Source organism: Passer domesticus, chromosome 9 (genome assembly GCF_036417665.1).
Source record: "Passer domesticus isolate bPasDom1 chromosome 9, bPasDom1.hap1, whole genome shotgun sequence".
NCBI classification, from domain to species: Eukaryota; Metazoa; Chordata; class Aves; order Passeriformes; family Passeridae; genus Passer; species Passer domesticus.
This window is the reverse complement of record NC_087482.1, coordinates 30,102,234-30,126,791: the sequence shown is the minus strand read 5'-3', so window position 1 is coordinate 30,126,791 and position 24,558 is coordinate 30,102,234. Positions and strand designations below refer to the sequence as shown.

Here is a 24,558-nt window from a genome sequence, read left to right as displayed (position 1 = left end):
AGAATTGCTCTGTTACCACTTGAGGTGATAAATGAAGCCTGCAGAAAGATGCTGTATTAACCTTGATGCAAGGGCTGGACAAATTATTATGTGTAATGTTACAAGTTCACTTTGATTATCACAGTGATTTTTCTGGCCTTGGCATCTTTTGCTCTATTTAAAAACTGCCTCAGTAATAAGATGTTAATCACTGAGCAGCTTTGTACCTCAGAATTCTCCTTCCTGTGCTCCAAGAAGGATGCATCCAAACATGATTAACAACCAATATTACAAGTATTATATACAATATATAATACATTTCCTTAAAGCAGTTGAATAACATGAGAATTTGTGCAAATAGTGCACTCTAAGGAGGGAGCAGAGTGAATCTCTGTGTGGGTCACACTGATGAGTACAGCCATATTCTTGGCTCCTCCACAGATGATTTGTAGTCAGCCCAGCTGGATGCAAATATGTGTCATGGAGCTGCAAATCAAAGCTGGCCAGACATGACGCTTTTCACTTTGCCCTTGGCTGGTTTTGGCTGAGTGAGGTGTAGGTTCAAATGGACCTCTGGCTTTGAAAAGTTTGAGTGAAAAGCTGTGGTGGGTTGACACCAGGTGCCCTCCAAGCCTCTCTGTCACTCCCCTCATCAGCAGGATGGGGCTGGCGAGTAAATAAGATGGAAGAGAATTAATGGGTGAAGACAAAAGCAGTCTGATAAAGCAAAGGCCATGAGCAGAAGCAAAGGAAAGCAAAAGATTCATTCCCTACTTTCCATCAGCCATCAATGTCCAGCCACTTCCCAGGAAGTCAGGCTTCAATCTGTAGAAAGCCAAACCTCACAGCGACCAGTGTCCCCACTCCTCCTTTCCTTTGTGTTGCTGAGCAGAGGACACGTGGCCTGTGACATCCCTTGGCCAGTGTGGGTCAGCTGTCCTGGCTGTGTCCCCTCCCAGACCTGCCCCCCGGCTCCTGGAGAGGAGGATGTTGCAGAGGCAGCCCTGGGGCTGTGCCTGGGCTGTCACCAGCACAGCCCAGACGTGGGGCTGCAGCAAAACCAACTCCAGCTCCTCCAGAGCCAGGCAGGAGTGTCACCTGCAGCCTGGAGCTGAAAGTCCTGGCTGCAGTGAGCACGGCAGGCCGGATGTGGCTGTGTGTCCATCCCTGATGTTTGATTTCCCTCCCTGCAGGCCGCATGTTGCTCAATGACTCCAAGAAGGGCCCCCCCCACCTGCACTACCGGCGCCCCTACGGCTGCGCCGTGCTCAGCATCATGGACGTGCTCCAGTCCATCTCCGAGATCAAGGAGGAGAAGGACTTTGTGCTCAAAGTTTACACGTGAGTAACTCCTCCTTTATTATTCCAGCAGCTCATAAAAACTAATGAATATTATCCACAGATGTTTCAGGTGTGTGAAATGCTTCAGAAGTTATTGAATATTGTCCAAATCTATGTGACTTGCAAAGCTGCTCTTTTATTAATGTGAATTATTTAAAATCTGCTGAGCTCAAACCCAAAGAAATGTGCTGCGTTTCATCTGATGAAGGGAATAATAAGTCATGCCTCATCTGCTATTCCTTACCACTCATGGTAACCAACAAAAAAAGTAGAAAATAACTGAAGTCAACAGTGTGTGACAAAATTCTCAAAACAAGTCAACACTTTTTGAGCAGGAATCTGTCTTCAGTTATTTGTGATTTTGAACTTTGAACTAACATTCTTATTATGAAATGTGGTCTCACAGTTATAATAAAGAGGCCACAGACAAACTGTCTGGAGACTGCAGAGGATATTTAAATCCCTTGTCAGTGAGGATAAATACTGGCAAGGTCTGCTTTGCAGATGGGCTGAGGCACAGCTGACACTGCTTTGTGGTCTGTGGCCACTACTGAGAGTAATAAGATAATTTGGTGGGTTATAAAACTTTGTCATTCTTTGAGAAGTGCATCCAGCAGCAGAAAATGTCATCTTTAAGGGAAACTAAATGAAAAAATGTCTTTTACTGTTCACTGAAGATTATTGGGTGCCTCTTCATACATTTGAAATCCCTTAAGTCCAAACAAAAGTCTCTCAGAGTCAGCTCTTTCATTCTTTTGCCAAAAGTTTTGAAAACTCTAGCAAAAACGTCAAATTATGGGGAAGAAAATGGTCATCTTTCTTCTCTCTGTCGCTAGAATCTGGCCAGTCTTGGCCTTTGTCACATTCAGTTTCAGCTTATCTCAGAGCAGTGGGGTTTGACTGTACAGTTCTATTGGCTTTGTAGATATGGTGTTAATGTATTGCAACTGTAACATTTTGAATGTTTACAGAAATGGAACATTCTGATTATTAGATTTCTGTTTTGTTGCCCATTTAATGCTTCTTTAGCTTCTGAAAAATAGAACAGAAAAAACTTCTTGAAACACTGGACTTTGTCAGTGACAAGTGGAGTCACACAGCCCTTTAGAGGAGCCCAAAGTCTTGGTACAGTGATGGAATAAAAATCACAGGATGCAGAGCTTCCCTTTTCTTCCTGCTAATCTGCAGTTTTCTGTTAACCTGGACTCCCTTCCCAGCACCCGGAGCACCAACAGTTTCTGCCCAAATTCCTCAGCAGCCTTGCACCAGTTGTTCCTCATGTGGGCAGGGAGAGCCCCTGGCTGAATTCAGCTCTGCAATCAGATGTTTGTAATTCTTTATCACTGTTATCACTCTGCTGGGCTGCTCTAAGGCTTGTACATCATTCTGTGATGTTGCTGCTGCTTGCAGTGTTCTGTGTAAACCTCCAGCACAAATATTCAGGGGGGAGCATGGAATATCTGAGGGGCACCAGCTCATTCCCCTTGCAGCTTTAACAGCTGTTGGTCTTTCATGACAGAGTTGTCACAGGTTTGTCTCTTGCATCTTCTCTTTGCACATTCCTGTAGCTAACCTGCCTTTTCCTGTTTGTTGGCTACAATTGAAATGACAGGGTTTTGTCTTTTGGAAGTTTAAAGTTGAATATGAGTGCTTTAACAGCCCTGAACTGATTTTCCTACCTGCTGCTCTCATTTTGATTACTGTTAAAATGCCTCAGGCCAACTCCTAAACATCATAAAGATGAAGTAAGGAGAGAGGTGTATTTGTACTTTTCAAGGAGCAGTAAAAAGCATTCCTTTTATGCACTGTGTGGTTAAAGCTTACAGCTACCACAAATGAGGCAGCTAGAAAAGCCTTTTCACAGGGAGAAGCTGGAAAAAATTAGAAAGACTGAAAACCTAACAAAGGCTGAAACAAATACATGGTCTGTAAATGGAGACTTCTGCTGAATCCACAAGAGAATGCTTATGGGAGGGGGAAAAAAAATCAATTTACTTCACCAGTCTTTCTCAGCTTGCCTTATTATTCTTAAAGATTTATGTCTGAAAAATATTTTTTTCTCACAATTGAGATTTTTCTCTTTGTTAATCCCACTGTCATGTTAAAATCTCCCTAAGAGGATAGAGTACCACAGCTGTAGTTATAAGCTCATTATGCAAAAGCATAGAGGTTTACTTTTCTTATTCTTTTTAATATATATGTAAAATAATTTAAAAGTGAGAAGGAAGTTAAATTCTCAATTTTTTCTGAAGTAACTTGACTTAATATTTTGTATTAATTTTTTTCTTTATTAAAATTTTTTGCTCATTGAATGTTACTCTTTGTGTTCATCTCACAATTCCCCTGAAAAGTTCATGCATTTCTCTTCCATATTCACTTTTTCTGGGTTTTTTTTTCTGTCCTATTTTCTTTCATTCTTTTTTTCCTCTTTCTCCAGCCCTAGATCTTGAAATGCTTACCCATTCATGCCTGAATGCCTTTGCCTTTTGCTGTTCCATCGTTGCTGTTTGCCCAGCTGGACAAGAGCTCCCATCCCGTTGCTGTCCCCAGCTGCTGACACTGGGGCTGCTGTGGGATGGAAAACATTCCAAACGTGCACTTGCTGCACAACCAGCCAGCCCCAAAGGTGAAGGATGGCTCAGGAGTGAATTCTTATTTAAAGGACAAATAGATTCTTTTATCTACTTGGTATTTGTACAAGTAAAATGTGAGCACAGTAAGACACATTCCAAGTGTTTCCAGGCCAGCCTGTCAAGGCTGGGAGAAGATCTTCCTTCCTGACTCTCAGGAAATGCCAAGTGCAGCTTCCATTGGCACTTGGTACAAAACTTTTAAAAGGCTTTAAGCTGCCTTTGCAGTTGATTTCAGGATAACTTGGTTGCAGGCGAATTTGCAGGCATAAGTCATTGGAGGCTGAAACCTATTTTAACTTGCACTCCATAGGCAACTAAAACATCACCACAAGGTAGATCTTTGTAACTGTGAGGAGGGAGGATGGTATAGAGTTTGTGCTATAGGTTCTCTCTCTTATTTAGGAGAATATTATTTGGAGTAGGATAAATGACTTCTAATGTGTTGACAATGTGAAGATAATTTTTATTGTTTCTTGATGAGTGAGCTGAATTAGCACATAACACCACAATTACTGACAGGGCGTTTGTACTGTCCATTAATGCCTGAGCTCTGTTGTGTTTTGGTTTTGAGGAATTGCAAATACAGTCTTGGGGGTTGCAAATACAGTCAATTTACCATCCTGGGAAGTTCTGCTAGGTCACTTCATGTGATCTGCCTCGTGTGACTGTGTGGGAACTGCTGTCTCCTCCCAGAAGGGACACAGTACTTACAGGAGGTGGGCAGTAGAGCAAGTGAAATGTTCTGTGTGTTTCATTTGTTCCAAGTTGTCTCTGTTCCTTTTGCTGTTCTAAGAACATTTGGGGGTGTCAGTAATTGTGCCATCACAGGCTTTGGGGGTTACCTAATTATTCTTGGCAGCACATGGTTTTGCAATATTGAAGCTGTAGGAAATTACCAGTTGCTACTTGTAGACAATCTGAATTCCTTCTGCCATGCTGTTCTTCAGTTACATAATGCAGCAAACAAAACATCCCCACTGTCTTCACAGGAGCTGGTGTGTGTCTCACCCTGGCTGTGCTGACATGTTGTACTCTTGGGGGGAAGCAAAAAAGGGATAAAATGGTAATATCCTTGGAGAAGTTTTACAAAGTGGTTTATTTCTCAAAACTCCTAGAAGCTGAAAGCTTGGAGTATTAGCTTTTTTCTTTTTTTTTTTTTCCTGACCTTTAAGAGTCAATAGGACAGAAGTTTAATTAAATTGTTTAATCCAATTGCTTTTCAGGAGAAATGAGATTCACTATTGCTGCTGAGTTAAAAATTGCTGACTTTGTGGGGAATCATTGAATCTTGCCATTGTGATTTAAATAATGCACAGATGTATTTAAAATGCAGTTAGACTTGAGCAACATACTGCTTTTCCTTTCTTTTTTAACCAGTAGTACTGTTTGTGGTAGAGGTGCCATTTTTTTCACATGGGAGATGATTTTATGGTTCATCTTTCATGTAAAAGCTTGATAAAGAAGGCCACTTCAGTTCTCTGCCTTCTCTCCCCAGTCTGAGGTCTCTCCCATCCTGTGGGACAGTAGCCTGTGGCCTCAGAATGTGGGCATGGTTTCCTTGGTTCCTGTCTCAGTGACACTTCAGTTCCTGCATGTTGTGCTTTGGACCCTGAACAGAAGTGTAACACTCATTTTCTGCATGACAATTCAGACAGAACGTCCAGAGCTTTCTTCATTCTGTCATAATCTGAAGAGTGGAACAATGGCTTTTATGACAGAAGAGTCATCACCAGCTCCAAAGTGTCCATTGAAAGGACATAATTATTAGGGAATATTTAGTGTCCTTCCACTTTTAAAAATAAGATTTATGTGGGATTTCTCTCATTCATCCAAACCCTACAAGTTTTCCTATTATCCCTACAGCAAAGTTGACTGTCATGTTCTAAGATGGTTCAGTGAAAGCATTTAACTTGAATAAATGTTCTTTTCTTTTAGGTGTAACAATGAAAATGAATGGTGCCAGATCCATGAAAACATCATCCGCAAGTCCAGCACCAAATACACAGCCCCCAGCTCCAACTATGGTAAATAACTCCTGGGGCTTGTTGGTCAGAGCCACAGCTGAACATCCCCTGTAGGAAACAGCTGAGAAATTCACTCAGATGTGAGGTTTTCCTTTCGTAGCTAATGACAGATAAAGAGGGAAAGTCAAACCTGTCTTATCTGTTTACCTCATGTAATGATGTCTGTAGCTGCTAATTCAGAGATATCACTGCTCTCCCATTCCCAGTGAAGCAGCTGATGGGTACAGTTCAGCTTCATTACAGCCAGTTCTGCATTCATTACCAAATGCCTGAATCATGCTGGTGTCCAAGTACTGAATTTGTCTTAATTTTGCTTGTTTGCATATTGAGAGCTAGTGGAATATGCAGTGCACACTTCCATAGAAGAGATTAAGCACAACAATAAGCAAATAAAACATTTTGCAGATATGGAATTTTACTGTGTGTAAAGCTGGTTTCATTCCCTGCTGCTCCTCCTGTTGCAGTTAAAGTTATCCACTAGTCATCATTAAAATATCTTCCAAAATTCTTTATAACTTTGCAAACTTGAGCAACATGTCTGAACTTTCAAATTTGCTCCACTCCTTTTACACTGGAGTTTTTACAATTTATTTTCATTGGTTTGTTTTTTTAATAGCAAACAAGGATATACAATGAACAAGTTTTCCTGTCAGTGGCAAAAATAGTCAAGGCTGATTTCTAATGAACATGTGTGTCTTGTGTGCTGTGAAACCTTCTGTACACACAGACACCCTCATACATGGTATTCAAAGGGCTTGGATGTTTTCCATGGTTTCAGAGCCTGTGTTTTCCCTGCAGTGCTCTCCTGCCTACCCAGCTGGGCAGTTGCAAGTCCATGTTTTGGCAGCTTTTCAGTACATACATGCTGGCTGTCCAGCTGGCTGGTTGGCCTCTTTTCCTTCATTTTAAGGCTTTATCCTCATTTTTTCAACTCCCAGTATTCATGAAATCTGAATATATATACAGTCATATACAGTCTTCATGTAATCTGGGTATCTGTCTATTTGCCAAATTTGACTGAAGCCAAACAACAGGCTTGAAAATTATTTCAGGGGGAGAAGGCAGGAAGTGGGTGGGAGGTACATGATACTCCTGGTTTTGTTTCCCTGGTAACTTCTCTGAGAAAATGGTGACTAAATATTGGTCACAAAGCCCAGATACTGAGCTTAGGGAAGAGCAGGACTTCTGCTGTGCAAAAATGTGCAAAGTAGGGTTTGGTTTGGTGTGTGTTGTTCTGGGCAGTGAAAGAACTCTTGACCAAGTGGCACTGAAGTAGATAAAGAATGTGGAAAATTGCTCTGTGCAGGTAATTCTCATGGATATGTGGAGCTGGTAGTGTGTGCTCAGCAGGTGAGACTGGGCTTGAATGGCTGAGCTCAATCCTGGTATTTTTTTGTATGGTAATGCTGGGCTTCATCATTTTACCAGTACACTCTCCTGTGTTGTAAATTAAAAGCAGGTAGAGAAAACAGCTGGACTGAGATTAAGTATGCAATTATTCCTAGTCCAGCTGTTCAGATGATCCACTGAAGCACAGAGCTGGTTGCTGCACTCAGTTTGGCCAGTTGGCACTCCTGAAACATGTTGAGGAACTGCTGGGAATTTCATTAAATCATCAGCCTTCTATGAAGCAGTTAAAAAAAATAGTGGAAAAGATACACTTTGAGATTTACATTTTTTCATGGTATAAAGCAGAATTAGAGGCACTTCCAAGATGTTCCAGATCTTTGTGTGGTTGGTGGTTCCTCAGACAGAGGTGTCGTAACCTGCTGCATGTGAGGAACAGAAATAATGGAAGTACTTTCTGTACCTGGGACATGTCTGCAAAATTAAGTATTCTGACTGTTAGGAGTTGCATTTTAATATAATTCTGCTTTCTTATCTGATCCCTTATAACAGTTTTGTTTCCTCCATTTCAATTTTCAGTTACTCCAAGGGAGAAAAGAGCTTTGTTTATGTATTAAATTAACTGGAGCAAAACATTAGTTTACCTGCATGCTTTGTACACACAGAATCAAATTCTTAGGTCCGAAACAATGAACCTCTTTGGTTTTTTCCCAGGACTTATAATATCTCTTCAGCTTCTTCGTGGTGACATGGAGCAGATCCGAAGGGAAAACCCCATGATCTTTAACAGAGGCGTGGCTGTCACCAGGAAGCTGGGATTTCCTGATGTTATAATGCCAGGTAAGCAGAGCAGCTCCAAGCCAAGATATTGGTCATTCTTTTCTCATACTCTCCCAATCAAGTGCAGCGGGGATGGGCACTTTACTTGAGTGGGATTTGTAACAGAGCTGTCTTATTTATCAGTAAATGCCAGATTTGGGGAGGCAAATGCTAAAACATTGTCAGGAACAGACATTAGAGTGATAGAAGGTGTTAAAATCACGTGGAGAGAAGGGGATCTGGAAGGATTGCTCTGATATTCCCCATGACCCCTGCCAATTATTATCCCTTTTTTGCACTCAGCATAGAGATGTTTCTTTTTAAATGCATGAAACTACTTCTTTCCAACAATCCAAATCCTGGAAAAAATGAGTTTCCACTTTGCAACCTTGATGTTTTCAAGTTTGTGTGATCCTTCTGTAAAGAGAAGCAGAGAAGGTGCAGACCTGGTTGGATTTTCCCTGTGGCCTCACAGAGCTGTTGGTCTGTGCACTGTTTTGGCTGCAGCCCTGCTGTGCTTCCTCTGCTCCTCACCTCTGGGGCAGCTGGAGATGCTTCTTGGCTTGGCAGCCCCAGCACAGCCAAGAGAAGAGCCCAGAATGTGGGCAGTCATGCAACCACATAAAACCTGGTGTTACAGTGGCTCGACTTTTGCAGTGTGGTAAGAAATGGGTTTGCTAATTAGTAGCATTTGAACTATTACTTCATTGCTGTGATGAGCAAGCCCAAGGATGACTTTACAGACATGGGAGATTTGGTGAAAGCATAATGGAAAAAGCATTAGATTTTATTACTCAAAAGGCTGCAGTGAGACATCAGTAGCAGAAGTAGTTGTAGCCTCGTTATGGAAGCTCTTCAGAAACCACAATAAAAGAGGGAGTAGGTGGGAAACATTTCTAGAAACTAAACAGTCAAAGGATTCAGAACAACATGTGTATATTTACTAATGAGCTTGAAAATGGTGGTAACAGAGCAGCAGAGGATGTGGGCTATAAAGCCAATTAGAAGTTTTAGTTCTTAGTGACCTTATAGCAGTTCCAGGCATAACACAGAGCAATCAAATAGGGAAAAGATTAATTATTGCAGGCTGATGTACAGACACAGCAGCTGCAAGGTGATCTGCTGTAATTGAGATCACAGCTGGATGTGTCACATTTACACACCTGTGCAAGGGAATTGCTTCTTCTGCAGAACTGCTTGGTCCTCCATTTCTATGGATAAAGCTGTACCTCTGGTGGCTCAGGCCACTGAAGCTGAAGGAACAGCTTTGTGTTCCTCAGTGTTCCCCTGAGTAAATTTTTTGTTTTCTGGGCCCTGGCCCCCTCTGCATGTGCACAGTGTCCCCTGTATTTGCTGCCTTGGGCAAGGCTTTGGGCCAGGGCTAGAGCAAACAGGTCAGCAGTGCTCATACAAAAAGTGCTCCTGCCCTGAGCTTTTAAACTTCTCTGTTCACTGCAGCTAATGCAAATTTCCAGATTCTCTTTGTGAGAACCACAGTTCTTTCTGGAGAAGATACTGGGGTTTTAAGATGATAACCTGTTTGGAATGGGACTCCTATATATTTATATATATACACTTACACACACACACAAATATATGCTCAAAATGCTGATTGATAGAAGCAAATGTGTGACAGGATCACCATTCTGCTATTAAATGCTTCCTGCCTCTCTAGAGGGTCTGGACAAAGAACTCCTTGATTCCAGGTGTGCCACAAGAGGTTTTCATGTATAGAGTTTAGATGCAAAGCTTTAGGCATTGTGGGAATAATGCTCTATTTGTGAGGAAAGGCAGCTTGTACATGTCTGTAAACACCAGGGGAGAAAAGCAAAGCAACTGAGGAAGTGTGAATCAACTTTCACTGTAGTTCTAAATGAGGACATTGCCAGAGTAGAGGGGAGCTGTGAAGAGAGGGATAATCATGAATGGGGCTCCAAACAAAGGCTTTCACTCTTTTGGGTATTCCCCAGAATAGTGAAATCTCTGGAAAATGAGGAGATGGAAGTGTAATGGAACTCAGGTGATGCAGCAAACAGTGTTCAGTCTAATTGCTAATCAGGATTTTTTTGGAACTCAGAGTATGTTTGATGCAGTCAAGTGAGAGCAGATATTTGCAGATATTTGCCTCTTGTTTGCTTTTAACACAACAGATGCAGTTGGGGTTGGAGTTTGCATGACATCCAGAGCAGAACATTTGGGCTGTGTCACCTTTCAGGTGGATCTGCCCTGCTGCATGGACAAGGAATGTCTATCAACAGACTTTGTGCTTCTGTTTCTGCAGCCAGGCTCAAACATTCTTCCTTAGCTTTATGAATATTGTCTAAAGTTGAAAAATAATTCACCAGGGACACATATGACCAAAAACCCCTAACCAAAGACAGAAGCCTCTCATGCACATTAGCAGTTCTCAGCTGTGTCTGCTGGTGTAACAGTCTTTGTCAAACTAGCTCTCCTTGCTTTGCTTCAGAACTGTTTGTCATTAAACACAGGGTTTCCTCCTCCAGAAAACAGCACAGAAAGTTCATGTCTTGTATTTTGCAAGTGGATACAGGTTTTTCAGGACAGTGTGGTTTCAAATGTTTGTTATAAATAAATTAATAAAGGTTCTTTCACCTGGTAAAAAAGCAGTGATCATTCTGCTGAACCAGAAATCTGTTTTTTAAAAAGTAAATAGCTCTAGTATTTCAACTTAATTTTTTTGTCATAGGTTTGAATGTTTTCATTTTCTTTTTTAACAGGAAATCGTCTCACATGTGCACATCTTAACTATTAAAATTTTGTACCTGTGTCTCATTACTGTTTCCTATCCCTTTTTGTTTTCTAAACTGCAGCATTAGCTCCCTGTGTCAAGCCCTCTTTTTCTGTCCCTCAGATAGGAAAAACATCAGTGGTAGCTGGTCATCATTAAGAAACAAAGTGAAACTGGTGTTTATGGATTTGTATCTTGCATGGTTATGCAGAACAAGCTTAATACTATACAAAACAACCCTTCCTGCCTTCTTTTGTAAAGATAATATGTTCTTTGTTTTCTACTGTGTTGTGATCCAACAAGAGCATCATAAAGACTTCAGTTGTCTTTTTTGGCAAAATCAGAGGGGATTTGGTCAAACGAGCCTCCTGAAGAAGTTATGGTGGGGTTTTGCTCCTCTGTGGTTTGTTGGTTTTTGTTGTGGTTTTTTTTTTTTTTTTAATTCCTTTTCTAAATTGCTCCTGGTTTTAAGGCCAAGCATCTGATAGTGCCAATTTTACCTTTCCCAGAGCTGAGAGCAGTGAGGCCTGTGCTGCTCCTTGGGGATTGCAGCTGGGCTTTGTGCAGGACTTGCTGAGCAGAAATCTGTTGCACAGGCTTGGTGTTTGTCAGTCCCCCAAGGACATCCCTCCCCTTGCCCATGTGCTGATAAGTATTCTGTCTTTTCCTTTGATCCTCTGATGAAAAGTGCATGCTTCATCTCCGACTTGTGAGTGATGTTTCTTTCTCTTTTTTCTCTCTCCTTGTCTTAATTTCCTGGCTTCTCTCCTGTTCCTTTCCCTTTTTTCTCTCCCCTTTGTTTCTGATGCAGAGATGAAGATTGTTGGGTGTAAGTTTCTGCTTTTCTGTGTAATGTCTGCTTTTTGCTTGCTTTTTTCCCATTTTCATTTCTTCCATGGAATGTTGGGATTGATAAAGACAACGAATCATAACATCACAGGGAAACCTTGGTTACAGGGAGGTGGAGACTTTGTCTCTCTTCATACCACAGGGTTTTGGGCAACTGTGACAGGTGAATCAGTAAGAAACAGGTGAGAAGCATCTCAGCATCTGTTCAGTCAGTGAGCACAAAGTCATGGCAAAAATGCATTGAGGAAAGGACATGGTAAAATCCATCAGCCATTCTCAGAATATTTATGGCAAGAGTGTTAACAGGACCAAAAGCCATAATTATGTGATAATTATTACCAAAAAGTGTCTGTAGAGAGAATAAAAAGTATTATTGTCATAAATAAACTTGTGGAAATGGAAAATTTGTGGAGACAAAAAGCCTTAAAAAACAACTTCCTACTACTGAAAGACAACTATTCCAGGGGAAAATTGCATTTTAAAAGGGCATTGTATAAATTCTTTTCTATACATAGAAGTCAGACAATGGGTAGCAAATAACCTAATAAGTATTGCTTGTCCCTTTTCTTTGAAACAATTGTGTTCTGCTCAGTGAAAGCTGGAGAAGCACACGGAGTTAAACTTGCATAATGTTCTTTTTAGAGAAAAAAAAACTAATTTAATTTGCCATAGAGGCAGCAGATAAAAGCTTTGTTTCCCCTTGTTGCTGTAATACTGCTCACAATTATGTTAATAGTTGCTCACTGTAACTATTTCAAGAATATAGGCCTTAAAAAAACCCTGCTGCTGGCTGGTGAAGGGCCAGAGAAAGGAGCTGCTGCAGTGGATGGAATGTGGTCCCCAGAGTGTGGGACTGTGCCAGGAGGGCACTGGGAATATGGAGGGGCTGGCAGGGGGTGGCACTGCTGAAGCCAGGGACAGTCACACCGTGGGAGGAACAAGTCCTGAGGGGCAGCAGAAAGCAGGACAGGGGTGCTGGAGACCCTTGCCACTGACCCTTGGCCAAATTGTTGGTTTGGAGGCGGGATGTGATGAGCGCAAAGCTGCTCCTGTGCTGCAGTCCCTGCCCTTCACAGGCAGCTGTGTGCTTGCACTGGAGGTAGCTGCACCTCCAGTGAGGGTGGAGTTTTGCTCTTTGAGATCAGGGACCCATCACTGACCCCCTCCAAAGCAGCAGCTTCCTGGGAAGAGCCATGCAGAGAGGGAATGTGCAGGATAATGTGAGAGTCAGCCTCAAACAGTTCCGCTGCAGGGAGCTCAAACAAACAGAGCCAGAACACGTGATAGATAACACTGCACATGAACACAAATCCTCTACACTTTGTGCTTTGCTTCAAAGCCTTTCCTTGCTGGCCCAAGTCCTCAGTTTGGGCTGCTGGACCTGGGCTCAGGGCAGTGGGGTGATGCTGATGGCTCTGGTTCTTCATTTATGGACGGGACATAAAAGCACAGGTTTGGGTTTTCTTCAGAAGCCATTGTGGAAGATACTCTGAATAACTTTCTTGCCCATTCACTCTTCTGTGAAGTGCCACTATTTTTGAAGAGATGCCAAACCCAGGGGTGTTAGAGAGTCCAGCAGACAGTGCATCACAGTGTGGGGCTCTAAGTGAATAGGACAGCACAGCAATTTCATAAAAATAGACCTAAACAGTAATATTCTGATTTTTTTTTCCCCATGGCTGCCTAAATTGTTAAAGACCAAAGTTTCACCTTTAAAAATCCAATATTCTCTGGATAAATAGCTGTTTTATTTAGTTAATACTAGACCTACACACACAGGCTTCTGGGAGCTGCCACTTTTCCCCAGCTTGCAGGGATATATTACATGTCCACGAAGTCACAACCTCAGAAAAAGAACTTGTTAGAATTGAGTGACCAGAAATTTGTGTCTCTTTCTCCTGCAGAAACTTCTGTGAATTATGTACCCTTTTTGGATATAGTATTCTTCTGCATAAAATAGGGGCCATTCCTGTCCTTAGGGTCCAAAATCTTTAGGATCCCTGAATAAAAAGTATTTAATTCAATGCAGACAGTTCCTGTAAATTGTTACTATTTTGCAGTACAAGTAACTGGTCAGTCTTGCAGTGGAAAACCTACACACCCTGTCAGGATAAACTCCCATTTCTTCTGCTGGAGAGTGGACAAGTAGTGGCTGTTGGGCTGCTTCAAGTTATTTAGTCTTGAAAATGATAAATAACTATTTCAAAGTCTTCCAGTGTGTTCCTTTATACTGCAAATGCAAAACCAATATTTGGCTCATGTAGCCTTTCCCACCACTTTTTTGCCCCCATTACCATTAAAATACTTTCAGGTCAATGCAAGTGAGCCCCCCAAGCTGTAATTTATAATTTAAACAATTGTATGTTGTACACTGGGCCTTGTAAATAGGTTAAAACAGACAAACAAAACCCCAATAAAGGTGAAGGGAATTGATAAAGAAAGAACCCCAAAAAATATCTGAAAATATTTTTTTTATATTATCATGGAAAATACTGTCTCTCAAGGCCTTTGATACTTAATGTCAGTAACTATGTGTATAAAAAGTATATGGATTATGCTAAAAAGAAGTTTACTTTTGTTTTTAACGTTTGTAGAGAGATGGCTTTTGAAAGAAATCCCATGCTGAAAACTCTCTCTGGGGTTTTCAGTTCATTCTTGACAGCCATCCAGCACGGGGACCTCAGCTTAAAATGACATCAGCAGGCTTGGCTCTATAAATACCCATGGCCCACTGGCCTTGTAGCACTTTTTATTCCTCTTCTGAAGGTGGGAGGCCACAGCTCACCCAGTTTCCTGCCCTGTGCTGCTGCTTGGGAAGCCTGAGGCCTCTGTGGTCCAGGCTGAGGTACCAGCCTGGCTGTCCCCCAAAATGCAGGATTTGCTGTCACAAGCACAGGGCACGAATGGTCTGACATCTGAAACAAGTTCATTGCTTGTCTCTCTGTCTCTTTCCAGTGGAATTCATCTGGCCAAGCCCTGTGTGCCCAGGTTCCTGCCTGGGCACGTCCCTGCCAGTGGGGCTGGAGCTGCCCGGGCCCCTCCTGGTCCTTGATGCCACTGTGGTGCTGTCCTGTGCCAGGTGTCCCATGCCCCACACAGGGCTGATCTTTCTGTGTGGCCCTGCACTCAGAGCAGAGATGGCAATGACCTGCTCTGTGCTCAGGCATTTGTTCTGGGTTCTGTGCCACCCACTGAGGTATCAGAGCTCAAATGCCTCAAAACCACAAGCAAATGGAGAAAAATAAAGGGTTTGAGTGGCCTCAGGTCAACTCATGTGTTAGCAAAAGGAGATTGCTCCTTGTAGGAAGGTGATTTCCCCCAAATAATCACCCTACCTGATGGTTAAATGATTTTTGTCTTTGTTAGATACATTTACTTCCTATTTTTACTGTATGTAGTGACCTTTTTTATTTTTTGAGGATCCAATAGACTACTTATACAAGAGAAGATACACTGTTATATTTCACTATAATACATTTTCCCATCTTTTCCCTTAATTTTTATGCAAATCCACTGGTTTTAAGATCCCTCTACACCCCACCCCAAAGGCATTTTTTTTAATTAGTGGAGTAATATCCATCCTGTTAAGCTTAATAGAAGATAAGATGCTATATATAACCAAATGCTGCCTTTAATTTAGGCTGGAAAATGATTTGCTAACATTGGACTTTGTGTAGCCAGACTGCCTTCCAGAAAAGAGGTCATAAGTAGGGAGCTCCAAAATGCCAATTATAGTGAGTACAATTAATTTCTATTAAGATTTACAGCATACAAATTGAAACTTTTTCCTAGTAGAGCAAAGCACTGAGAGAAAAGGATGGAGCCTGTTAAGCAGGAGGCTTTTCAAAACAAAAGGCCCAACTTAAACCATATTTTGTGTCGAATTTTGTATTTCTTTGCTATCCCTATAATCAGCATAGAGGTATCTCAGCTTGATTTTGATCCCCAAGATAATTTTCTCTGTTGTTGCCTGTGGATTGTTGCATTAGATGCTGTGCTTTGATAAGCCAAACCAGATCCACTATCCCAGGTCTTTGCCCAAGCTCTTGCTGTCACCTTTTCCCTGCTGCTGCCCCTGGCAGCTCAGCCTCTGCCTGGGAGGTGTTCCCAGCTCTGGCCCTGCAGCACAGGGGGGCTCTGGAGGAAGGACTCGTTCTGCACACAGATTGCCATGCACAGGGAGCTCCCAGCAGGCAGCACGCACTGGCAGCCACTGAGCTGGGTTTCCATGCTGAAAGAGTGGTGCTTATCTCCAGAAATAAAAGGGAAAGCAAGGGCAGGACTGAGAGCTTCTATTGTTTGTCCCTACAGTAGATTAAGGAACAAGTTCTGTGGGGTTTTAGACTTCAGGAAGAATTTGAAGCGCTGCTTTGAGGGGCATAAAAGGATGGCCCTCAGTGCCTGAAAGCAAATGCTGCCTTATTTCATTGTGCTTCTGATTAATACAGAGATTTAACTGCATCAGTTTGTCCAAGTGGAAGAAGCCAGACATTGAAGGAGTCTCTGCTTTGTTCCAGTACTTCGTTATTTAGTGTCTTGGGGCTGATTAACAAAACGCTTGCCTTGAAAGGGTTTAATTTTTTTTTGTTTGGTTGGTTTTGATTTTGGTATTTTTATATATTGCCCTTTTAGTATGTTTGCCTTTCTGGCAAGTGGATAAAAAGAAATGTTAATTGTGAAACATCATAAAATGGTGACAGTAATCAAATCTTACAGAAAAATAGGAAAATAGGTAATACCTGCTGTCCTTCTGGTGTAGATCTTAGAATTGAGCACATTAGTTTTGAAAGCAGTTTCCCAAATCAGATTCTAAAATAAAACCAAACCAAGTGAGCTAGAGTCTGTGAAATTCAGGATAACAAGATGCTGAGACACAAGCATTTCTATTTCTGAATATAGTAATTTGGTCTGAAAGCTCCTGAAAATGACGTAGTGAGAAGCTGGCAAGTGTCCATACTGCCTGCTTTCATATAGCCATGCATATGGATACCAAAGGCCAGCCAGAAATCTAGCAAAAAATTATGTTTATAATTCCTTCTTAATCCATCTGAACTGAATTGTGATCAGGTTCCCAAAAAGGCTGCTTTTATTTTGTTGTTATAATAAATGGAAATTATGAAAATATAAAAAATGCTTGAAAGGCTAACTGAACATAATATTATTCTGGTTGTCACAAAAATACTTATTTTTTGTAAAATATATTGGAAATAGGAAGTGTGAAGCTAAGGATGTTTTGTCAGGCTCAGCTCACAAGGCACAGGATAGCAGTAAGAGGTTTTTATCCCTTCCCCACTCACATAATTAAAACCAGTATTGATCCTGAGTTCCCATTATTAAAGGCATTACTAACAACGGTCTGATTTTATGCACTGATATGAAACTGTTCATCCTTATTAACAATTAACTTGCTGCTTGGAATGATTTGGGCATCAGCCATCGTCTGTCAGAACCCAGAGAACGGTGTGAGAATGGAGCTGGGCCGGCCCCGCTGTCCCCTGTGGAGTTTCAGGCCGTGGCTCTGCTCTGTCCCTGCAGGTGACATCAGGAATGACCTGTACCTGACCCTGGAGAAGGGGGACTTTGAGAGGGGTGGCAAAAGTGTGCAGAAGAACATCGAGGTGACCATGTACGTGCTCTATGCTGATGGAGAAATCCTGAAGGTAAGAGCTCCTTTCCTTGGCAGCCTCAGGTGCTCCCTGCAGGACACATCCTCTGCTTCCAGAGTCTCTGATGCAAGGGAAGAGTTAAAATAAAACTGGTGTGCTCTCTCTCTTTTTATCTTTTTTTTTTTTTTTAATTGTGAAGTTTGTAAGCTCTATTATGGTCAGTTATAAATCTGTAAGGATTTGGAGCACTTCCCTTATATGGGGATAGAAGACTTGGAGAAAATACTCATAAACTGAAAAGCCTGTGTGATTTCCAAATGTGATGTCAGTGGCTAAAGTAAAAAAATTTAGAGTAACTGTAATCAGAATTAAAGTGTATAGGCATATCTAAAATTAAATCATGTGTGTCATACACATTCAAACACGATGAAATGTGATTCCAAGGGAGACTTCTAAATCTGAGTTGTTGGGTTACAGTACTGAATGTAGTTCTGGAAAATAACTTTGAATAAAATTTCACCCTGGGTTGGCTCCATTCCAGCTGGGAATGGGGATTGTTTATGTTTCCTGTTTTACCTCCTCTGTTCTTTTAGTGTTATTGAAGAGAAGGGGGTGGCTGAGAGGTTGTGAATATAGAGAAGTAAACAGGAAGTATTTCAGCATGAACAGCTACCAGAAATAACTTCCCCCTACCTTTTCTTTTACCTCCACTGCAATAAAATGGGCTTTGTAACCATTACTGTGGAGAATCTCTACACCTAGAAGTGTGTGCTGAATACATTGCCACAATCTTCTGGTTTTAAGTGAAAGGAGAACTTTCATTACTACAACTGCTTGTGGTTTCATTAAATGTAAAGTGTATTTCTTGTAAGGAACTCGTTTGTGCCCAGAGCTGCTGCAGGAAGATCAGATTCCTTTTCTGCCTAAGCTTTTCAAACTGAGTGGCAAAGTTTTAGTCATCAGTTGATTACAGTCTGCCAAGGACAAAGAGAAGTCTCTCACTGCAATATCAGTATCCTCAAATGCTGATACATAATGGTGCCTAATGATTACATACAAAAGCCAGATAATTTCTACTCATTTTCAGTCTCAACTTCAGTGATTTTGATTGGAATGGTCATTCACAGAGATGAAGTTGGTTTTTAATTGTCTTTGCCTGTTGTTACTATTGGAAAGCACATTGAGGCTTCTCATGGGAGAGTGGCACAAACACTGGAAAGGATGGTCAGTCCAGTCAGAAAAAAATCAGGTGAACAGATGGTCCTGAGAGGCTGTGGCTGCCCCATCCCTGGAAGTGCTCAAGGCCAGGTTGGATGGAAGTCTGAGCAACCTGGTCTGGTGGAAGGTGTCCCTGCCCATGGCAGGGGTTTGGAACAAGATGAGCTTTAAATTCCTTTCCAACCCAAACCATGCTAGTATTTGCCATGAGGGAGAGACTTTACATATAAAGGATCTTTGTGGGGTTTTAAAATTTAGGCCACAAATTTAAAAGAAACTCTGTCCCAGTTTTTATGGTATTGCTCCTCTGTATGGTTGCAGTCAAAGCAGCAAAGACGCTTGGTTTGTGTCTGGGAGATGTTTGGTTCCTGGTGTTTCATGGTGCCTGTGAATGTGGGCAGAACACTGAGAGTTCATTGACCCTGGAGCCCTGCTGTTCCTGGCTGGAATCCTGGTTGCTGTTCCTGGCTGGAATCCCCTCCCCCATTCCTGCCCCATGGCCTTTGTGGAGCAGAGCTGCCAGCAGAGACACTGTGTGCAGAGTTACAGGATGGGGGAAGTGGCCAGAGTTTTCATCTGATGTTAGAGTAAAACCCTTAAACTTGTCCCAACCAGCAGCACAATCCAAATCTGAATTGTGCCTTTGTGAAGCCTTTAGCACAACCATGCACAGCATTAATGAGAATTTTCTCAGTTCCTCATTGCTGCTGAGTGTATCTTGATCCAGAAATAGTCCTATTGAAAGGAGTGAAATTACCTCCAGAACGCAGTTTCATTTTCAAAATGAAAATGAGTATTTCCTTCTCAAAATGGTCTTACTCAATTGTTAGTATCTTTCAATATAATCTGAAAAATTTTTAAAGAAATCCTTTGACACATTTCTCACTTCTTTCTTCTTTCTATTCCAGTAGCAGGAATAGCCTATGAATTGCAAGGCACACCTTTAACAACAGAGATTTCCTGATCTTTTTTTTTAGTTTAGCTCCCCTTCTCTGCCTCTGCCCTCTAATTCCCCTGCATATTTGGGCGTCAGGGTCACCAGGTGTCTGGAGATTAGTCTGATGTTTGTATTTTTCAGATCACAATTTAGAATTAAAGATTTACCAGTCTGCCCTCCTCAGACTATAGATTGTAGTATAACTGCATGGGAACTAAGTTAACAACCAGAAGGAGAGACTATTGATTTCTTTGAAGTCCATAGCATGAAACTGCATTCAAAGACTGGCAGTTTGTCAGCCAGAGCAGGTGGCTTCTTGATGGGACAAAAAAAAAAGCTCACATTAAAATTTAAATTTTGACTGTACCTTGTAGAGAAAATAGAAATACTGTTTTGTTTGCTTCTAAGAGCCTCGTGCACAATGAGGGTTTGGAATTGCTCTGTTGAAGCCCATCCATTTACTCTTGCTACAGAATAGAGCTGGGATATTAGAGGTGTTCTGGGTTGCAATGCTGGCACTGCTCTCTCCTAACCTGTTGTTATCTGCAACACTTAATTCTTGCTGCTGTATTAAAAAAATGTGGGGCTCATCCCATGTGGTTGCTGAGGATTCCTTGAGAGGACTGAGTTGTCTGAGTTCATCCTTCAGTCACTCTGTTTGGATCACAGCCTTTGCACTGGGTCCCTGTCAATGTAGGCAGGCCTTGATTGAATCCCAGAATTCCAGAGAGCATTTCTTCCCTTTTGGGCTCCTTCACAAATTCTTAACTTTCTCAAAGCCAGCAGATTATTGCCAGAGGTTGAACTAACTGGGTCTGGTTAATGGGATGTTCTTGACTGGGCAGTCAGATGGTTACAGATTTTTAAAAATCAACATTTCTGGTATTTTCTTGGGTTAGAATTTACAGATGTCTTGGGGAAATGAACAGTAGCAGTTCTTGCCATCATACTGTTCCATGGGGGGGTTTTACATCAGAATTTATATTACATGTGTTATTCTTGGTCTGCTTAGCTTGTTTCTTCCTGGTTTCATTATCCTTGGACATGCTAAAAGTGAAGAATCTCCAAGCTGTCTTTTTTCTGCTTGGTTTTGAGAGATGTTCTATCTCCTGCATCTCTTTGTAAGTGCTGGGTCTACAGCATGGGTTAGTGCTCATATATTAAAAAAATGGGCTTCCTGCTCCATGTCTTCATCACAAAGAACCTTTTACTGTCCTTATTTCAGGACTTCAATATTTATCCTATTTTCTTTACCTGTATTCTAGGATTTTTTTTTTATTTTTGAGCAATATCAGTTTGTGTTTTTCTTCATCTGTATTTTTGTGAAGGCATGGATTGGGAAAGATCTCTGAGTTTGTTATATCTGAAGGCAGAAATTTAGATCAAATTATGTTTTTCGGTGATGAGTATTACACAGAAATCCTTTGCTTACCACTGAGGAAGAAACTTGATTAGAAGTTTCTGGGATGCTTGGTGAGGCTGGGTAGTTGCAGTTTTGAAAGATGAACATTTGTAAAGAACTTGGAAAGGTCACTTACCACTTCTGAACTGAGATACTGTAGCAGAAATCTGGTTAAGATCTTTTCCCAGAAAGCTAATATTACAAGTAATGGTCCTATAAATGTCCTATTTTTTTGATTCAATTTTATATATTTGGACTTAGATGTTTATTGTATCTTGTCCATACTTGATGGAAAACTTGGCTTAAATAATAACTTAAGATACTGCGATTCATCCAGTAGCACAGGTCTCTTAGTTCACCCTTTGACCCAAAACAAAGTTTCAAGATCTCCTAAAAAATTTCACATTTCATTTTGTGTCTGAATTTCTGCTTCTGACTCTTATGTCTACAGAAAGCCATGAATTACCTAAAGGTTATCAGTGGCTGATGAAGTGACTCGCGGGCAGTGTGATGTGTTTAACGCCGGCTCTTTCCTTTGGTGGCAGGACTGCATCAGCCTGGGCTCGGGCGAGCCGAGCCGCAGCGCGTACCACTCCTTCGTGCTGTACCACAACAACAGCCCGCGCTGGGGCGAGGTCGTCAAGCTGCCCATCCCCATCGACCGCTTCCGCGGCTCCCACCTGCGCTTCGAGTTCCGCCACTGCTCCAGTGAGTGCCCCCTCCTGCCGCGGCCGCTCAGAGCTGCGGGCCAGGAGAGAGGCAGCCTGAAATACACTGAGGGGCACTGATAAATACACTGAATTTATCAAACAGTGCGCTAAAAACATGGGGAATGATCAGCGCAGGGCAAAGCGCTTTGGAGGTGTTTGTCCCTGCTGTTCTTTTGTCGTGTTTTTCTGTAGAATGTTTTCTTTGCAGGATAAACAGTTGAGATTTTGCTACATTTGGCATGTCTGTGTTTGATTTGAAGCTTGTCAGTCCTTTACATAGAACTAGAAAAAAGGAATTGGGATTAGAAAAGTTGTTTGTTATGTAGCTGCTTGTTTTCTTTTAGGCATGTGGAGAAGTTGGTGAGTAATCTTGTATATATTGATGGGGTATGCACAAATACAATTCCTTCTTTCTATCTCTTGCTGCAGCAAAAGACAAGGGAGAAAAGAAGCTCTTTGGTTTTGCATTCACCCCACTGATGAGAGATGATGGCACGACCTTGTCAGATGATATCCATGAGCTTTATGTTTATAAGGTACCAGTTCTCTGCAGACTTTTCACTGCTCATCTCTACTTCATTACTTAAATGAGTAACAGTCATTACATTGCCCATCTCCCCCTTACTAGAAGTTTGTGAGGAGCAGATTAATAGTAGTTTCAAAATTTTATACATTCAAAATCACATGGTTTGCCTAGAGCCTTCTATTCTAGGTGCAGCTTACTTTTTCCATCCTGATGATAATGATTTATCTGCTATTAATCCCATCCATTTTGACTTCAAACACGCTGGTATTCATGAGCATTCAGCACTTCTACCAGCCTAAGGCTTTGCTCTGTGCCTTTGCAAGATGACATTGTGCTGGATTCAAATGCCTCGTGCTGCAGTGCCACAGTTTGGCAGCCCTGCGGCAAGGGATTTGGGCTTTGGGGTTTTTCCTTCCTGCTGATTCACCTGGGTTTATTTGTTCAGTGCAGTTTTCTGGCAGCAGCACTAAGTTCACATCTGGAAGATCTGGTGAGTTCTAAGGAGGCAGTGGTTGGGGATCACTCTAGAGCTGGGTCTCTTCTGGGGAGTCCAGGGCCCCGAGCACAGCTTTTCCTTTGAAGTGTTGAGGTGCACCCACAAAAATCCCAGCACAGGCACTGTTGGGGAACTGCTGCCAGGCTCTGGGCATGTGGAATGAGATGGACAAGGTGCAACTCCACCCTTGTGCTGTCCTTGCAGTGTGATGAGAACAGCACGTTCAACAACCACGCGCTCTACCTGGGGCTGCCCTGCTGCAAGGAGGATTACAACGGCTGCCCCAACATCCCCTCCAGCCTCATCTTCCAGCGCAGCACCAAAGAGACCTTCTCAGTCTCCACACAGCTCTCTTCTACCAAACTGACCCAGAATGGTGAGTTGCTGATGCCTCAGAACTGCCCAAGGCAGCAGGAATTAGGAAAGAGAGAAAAAAATTCACTGTTAGTACTGCTACACAATCCAGAGTTTGTGTTGCTTGGCTTTTACAGAGGGGCTATATAAATAAGATTTGTCTACAGCAATGTCCCTAAAGCACAAGCAGACAGGAGTGGATTGTCCACAGTGCAGTGTCAAGTCACACGGGGAGGAATGCAGCCTTTACTCTTTTCAAAGCCCTTTACCATTCCTCCATTCCTTTCTCCATTAGCAGTATTGACTCACTCCATATTGTACTGCTTGTTTTGCATTATATATATATATGTGTCATTTCCCAAGAAGCGTGGACTGTATCAAGAGGTGAAGTGCAAGTGATGAACCTCTGATGGGTCTGGGGTTGCCATTCTTCCCTCTGTGTGTGCTTCTAGCCCTTCCTCCCTCTCTCTGCAGTGGATCTGCTTGCCCTGCTCAAATGGAAAGCTTATCCAGATCGAGTGATGGATATTCTGGGAAGACTGAGACATGTCAGTGGCGAGGAGATTGTTAAGGTACTGCATGAAATGACAGCCCTTGGATGTATCTGTGATAGGCAGTGAGATCAGACCTGCAGGCCACTTCTGAAGGCTCCCTCTTACTGTGCTCTTTGATTCACACTGTGAGCTTCCACCCTGTGTGAACTGGGATTTTGTTGTGACATGAAACTGGACAGGAGGATACCCTTGAGAACCAGTGCAGTGGGATCAAAGCAGAGCTAATCCTCAGTCAGATTCTCTCAGCCACATGTGCTGGGTCCTCAGCACCAGTGGTTCCAGTCTGCAGTCCCACACAGCTGCTGCTGCAGACACAGACCTGGCAGGGGCTCTCTGGTGCATCCAGCCAGCAATGCACCAGTCTTCTGTCTGCCAGCTCAACATTTCACCAGGTTTTGTAGCCACTGTTGCTCTACATGATAAACTTGTGTGGCCTGAGCTTCCTTAGGGCCCAGGAACTTCCAACTGCACTTGAATACTTGTGGTCTCAGCAAAACTAAGTTCATTCCAGATATGCCTCTGATAATCTTAGATGTGCTGGGAGCTTTCTCTAGGATTTATTTCTATAAATCTGGAAGTAAAAGCTGATTTCTAACACAAACAACCAAGGAGAAGAAACTGAAGACAAATCCTATCACGTAATAAGTAGTTTATCATTAAAGCCACTTCACTGTAACTCATTTGAGTGCTGCCATAGCTGGAATGTTACTCTTTGTGATAACTTGGTAACAGTAACAGGGCAGCACAAATCCCATTTATATTGGAATTCTTCAAGAATGTCATGTTTTGTACACTTCATTTGTAGGGCAGTACAAGTATCTGGTTTTTATAGAGAAAGAAAAAGAAAGATATGGATTGAATTATTTCATGAGGAGAAGTAATTGATTCTCCCCATAAATCAGCTGTCATTTGGCACTGGGATATGAAGAACAGAATGTAATAATTCAGAAAAAAAGACATTTTATCATTTCAGAGACTTCATAAATTGTTATAATTTATTTCTTGTTGTCCACA

General features: G+C 42.0%; 1 protein-coding gene across 9 annotated transcripts in view; it reads left to right on the top strand.

Moving 5' to 3' along the window:
* The window catches only part of DOCK3 (dedicator of cytokinesis 3), a 184,742-nt gene that overhangs the window by 97,770 nt on the left and 62,414 nt on the right, over positions 1-24,558 (top strand). For all 9 annotated transcript variants that reach the window (XM_064432344.1, XM_064432350.1, XM_064432343.1 and 6 more), the window contains exons 12-19: positions 1,173-1,320; positions 5,889-5,977; positions 8,039-8,164; positions 17,277-17,401; positions 21,450-21,612; positions 22,044-22,150; positions 22,841-23,012; positions 23,465-23,562. In XM_064432344.1, coding sequence (XP_064288414.1) covers positions 1,173-1,320; positions 5,889-5,977; positions 8,039-8,164; positions 17,277-17,401; positions 21,450-21,612; positions 22,044-22,150; positions 22,841-23,012; positions 23,465-23,562 — 1,028 coding nt within the window. The remainder of the gene's footprint in view (positions 1-1,172; positions 1,321-5,888; positions 5,978-8,038; positions 8,165-17,276; positions 17,402-21,449; positions 21,613-22,043; positions 22,151-22,840; positions 23,013-23,464; positions 23,563-24,558) is intronic.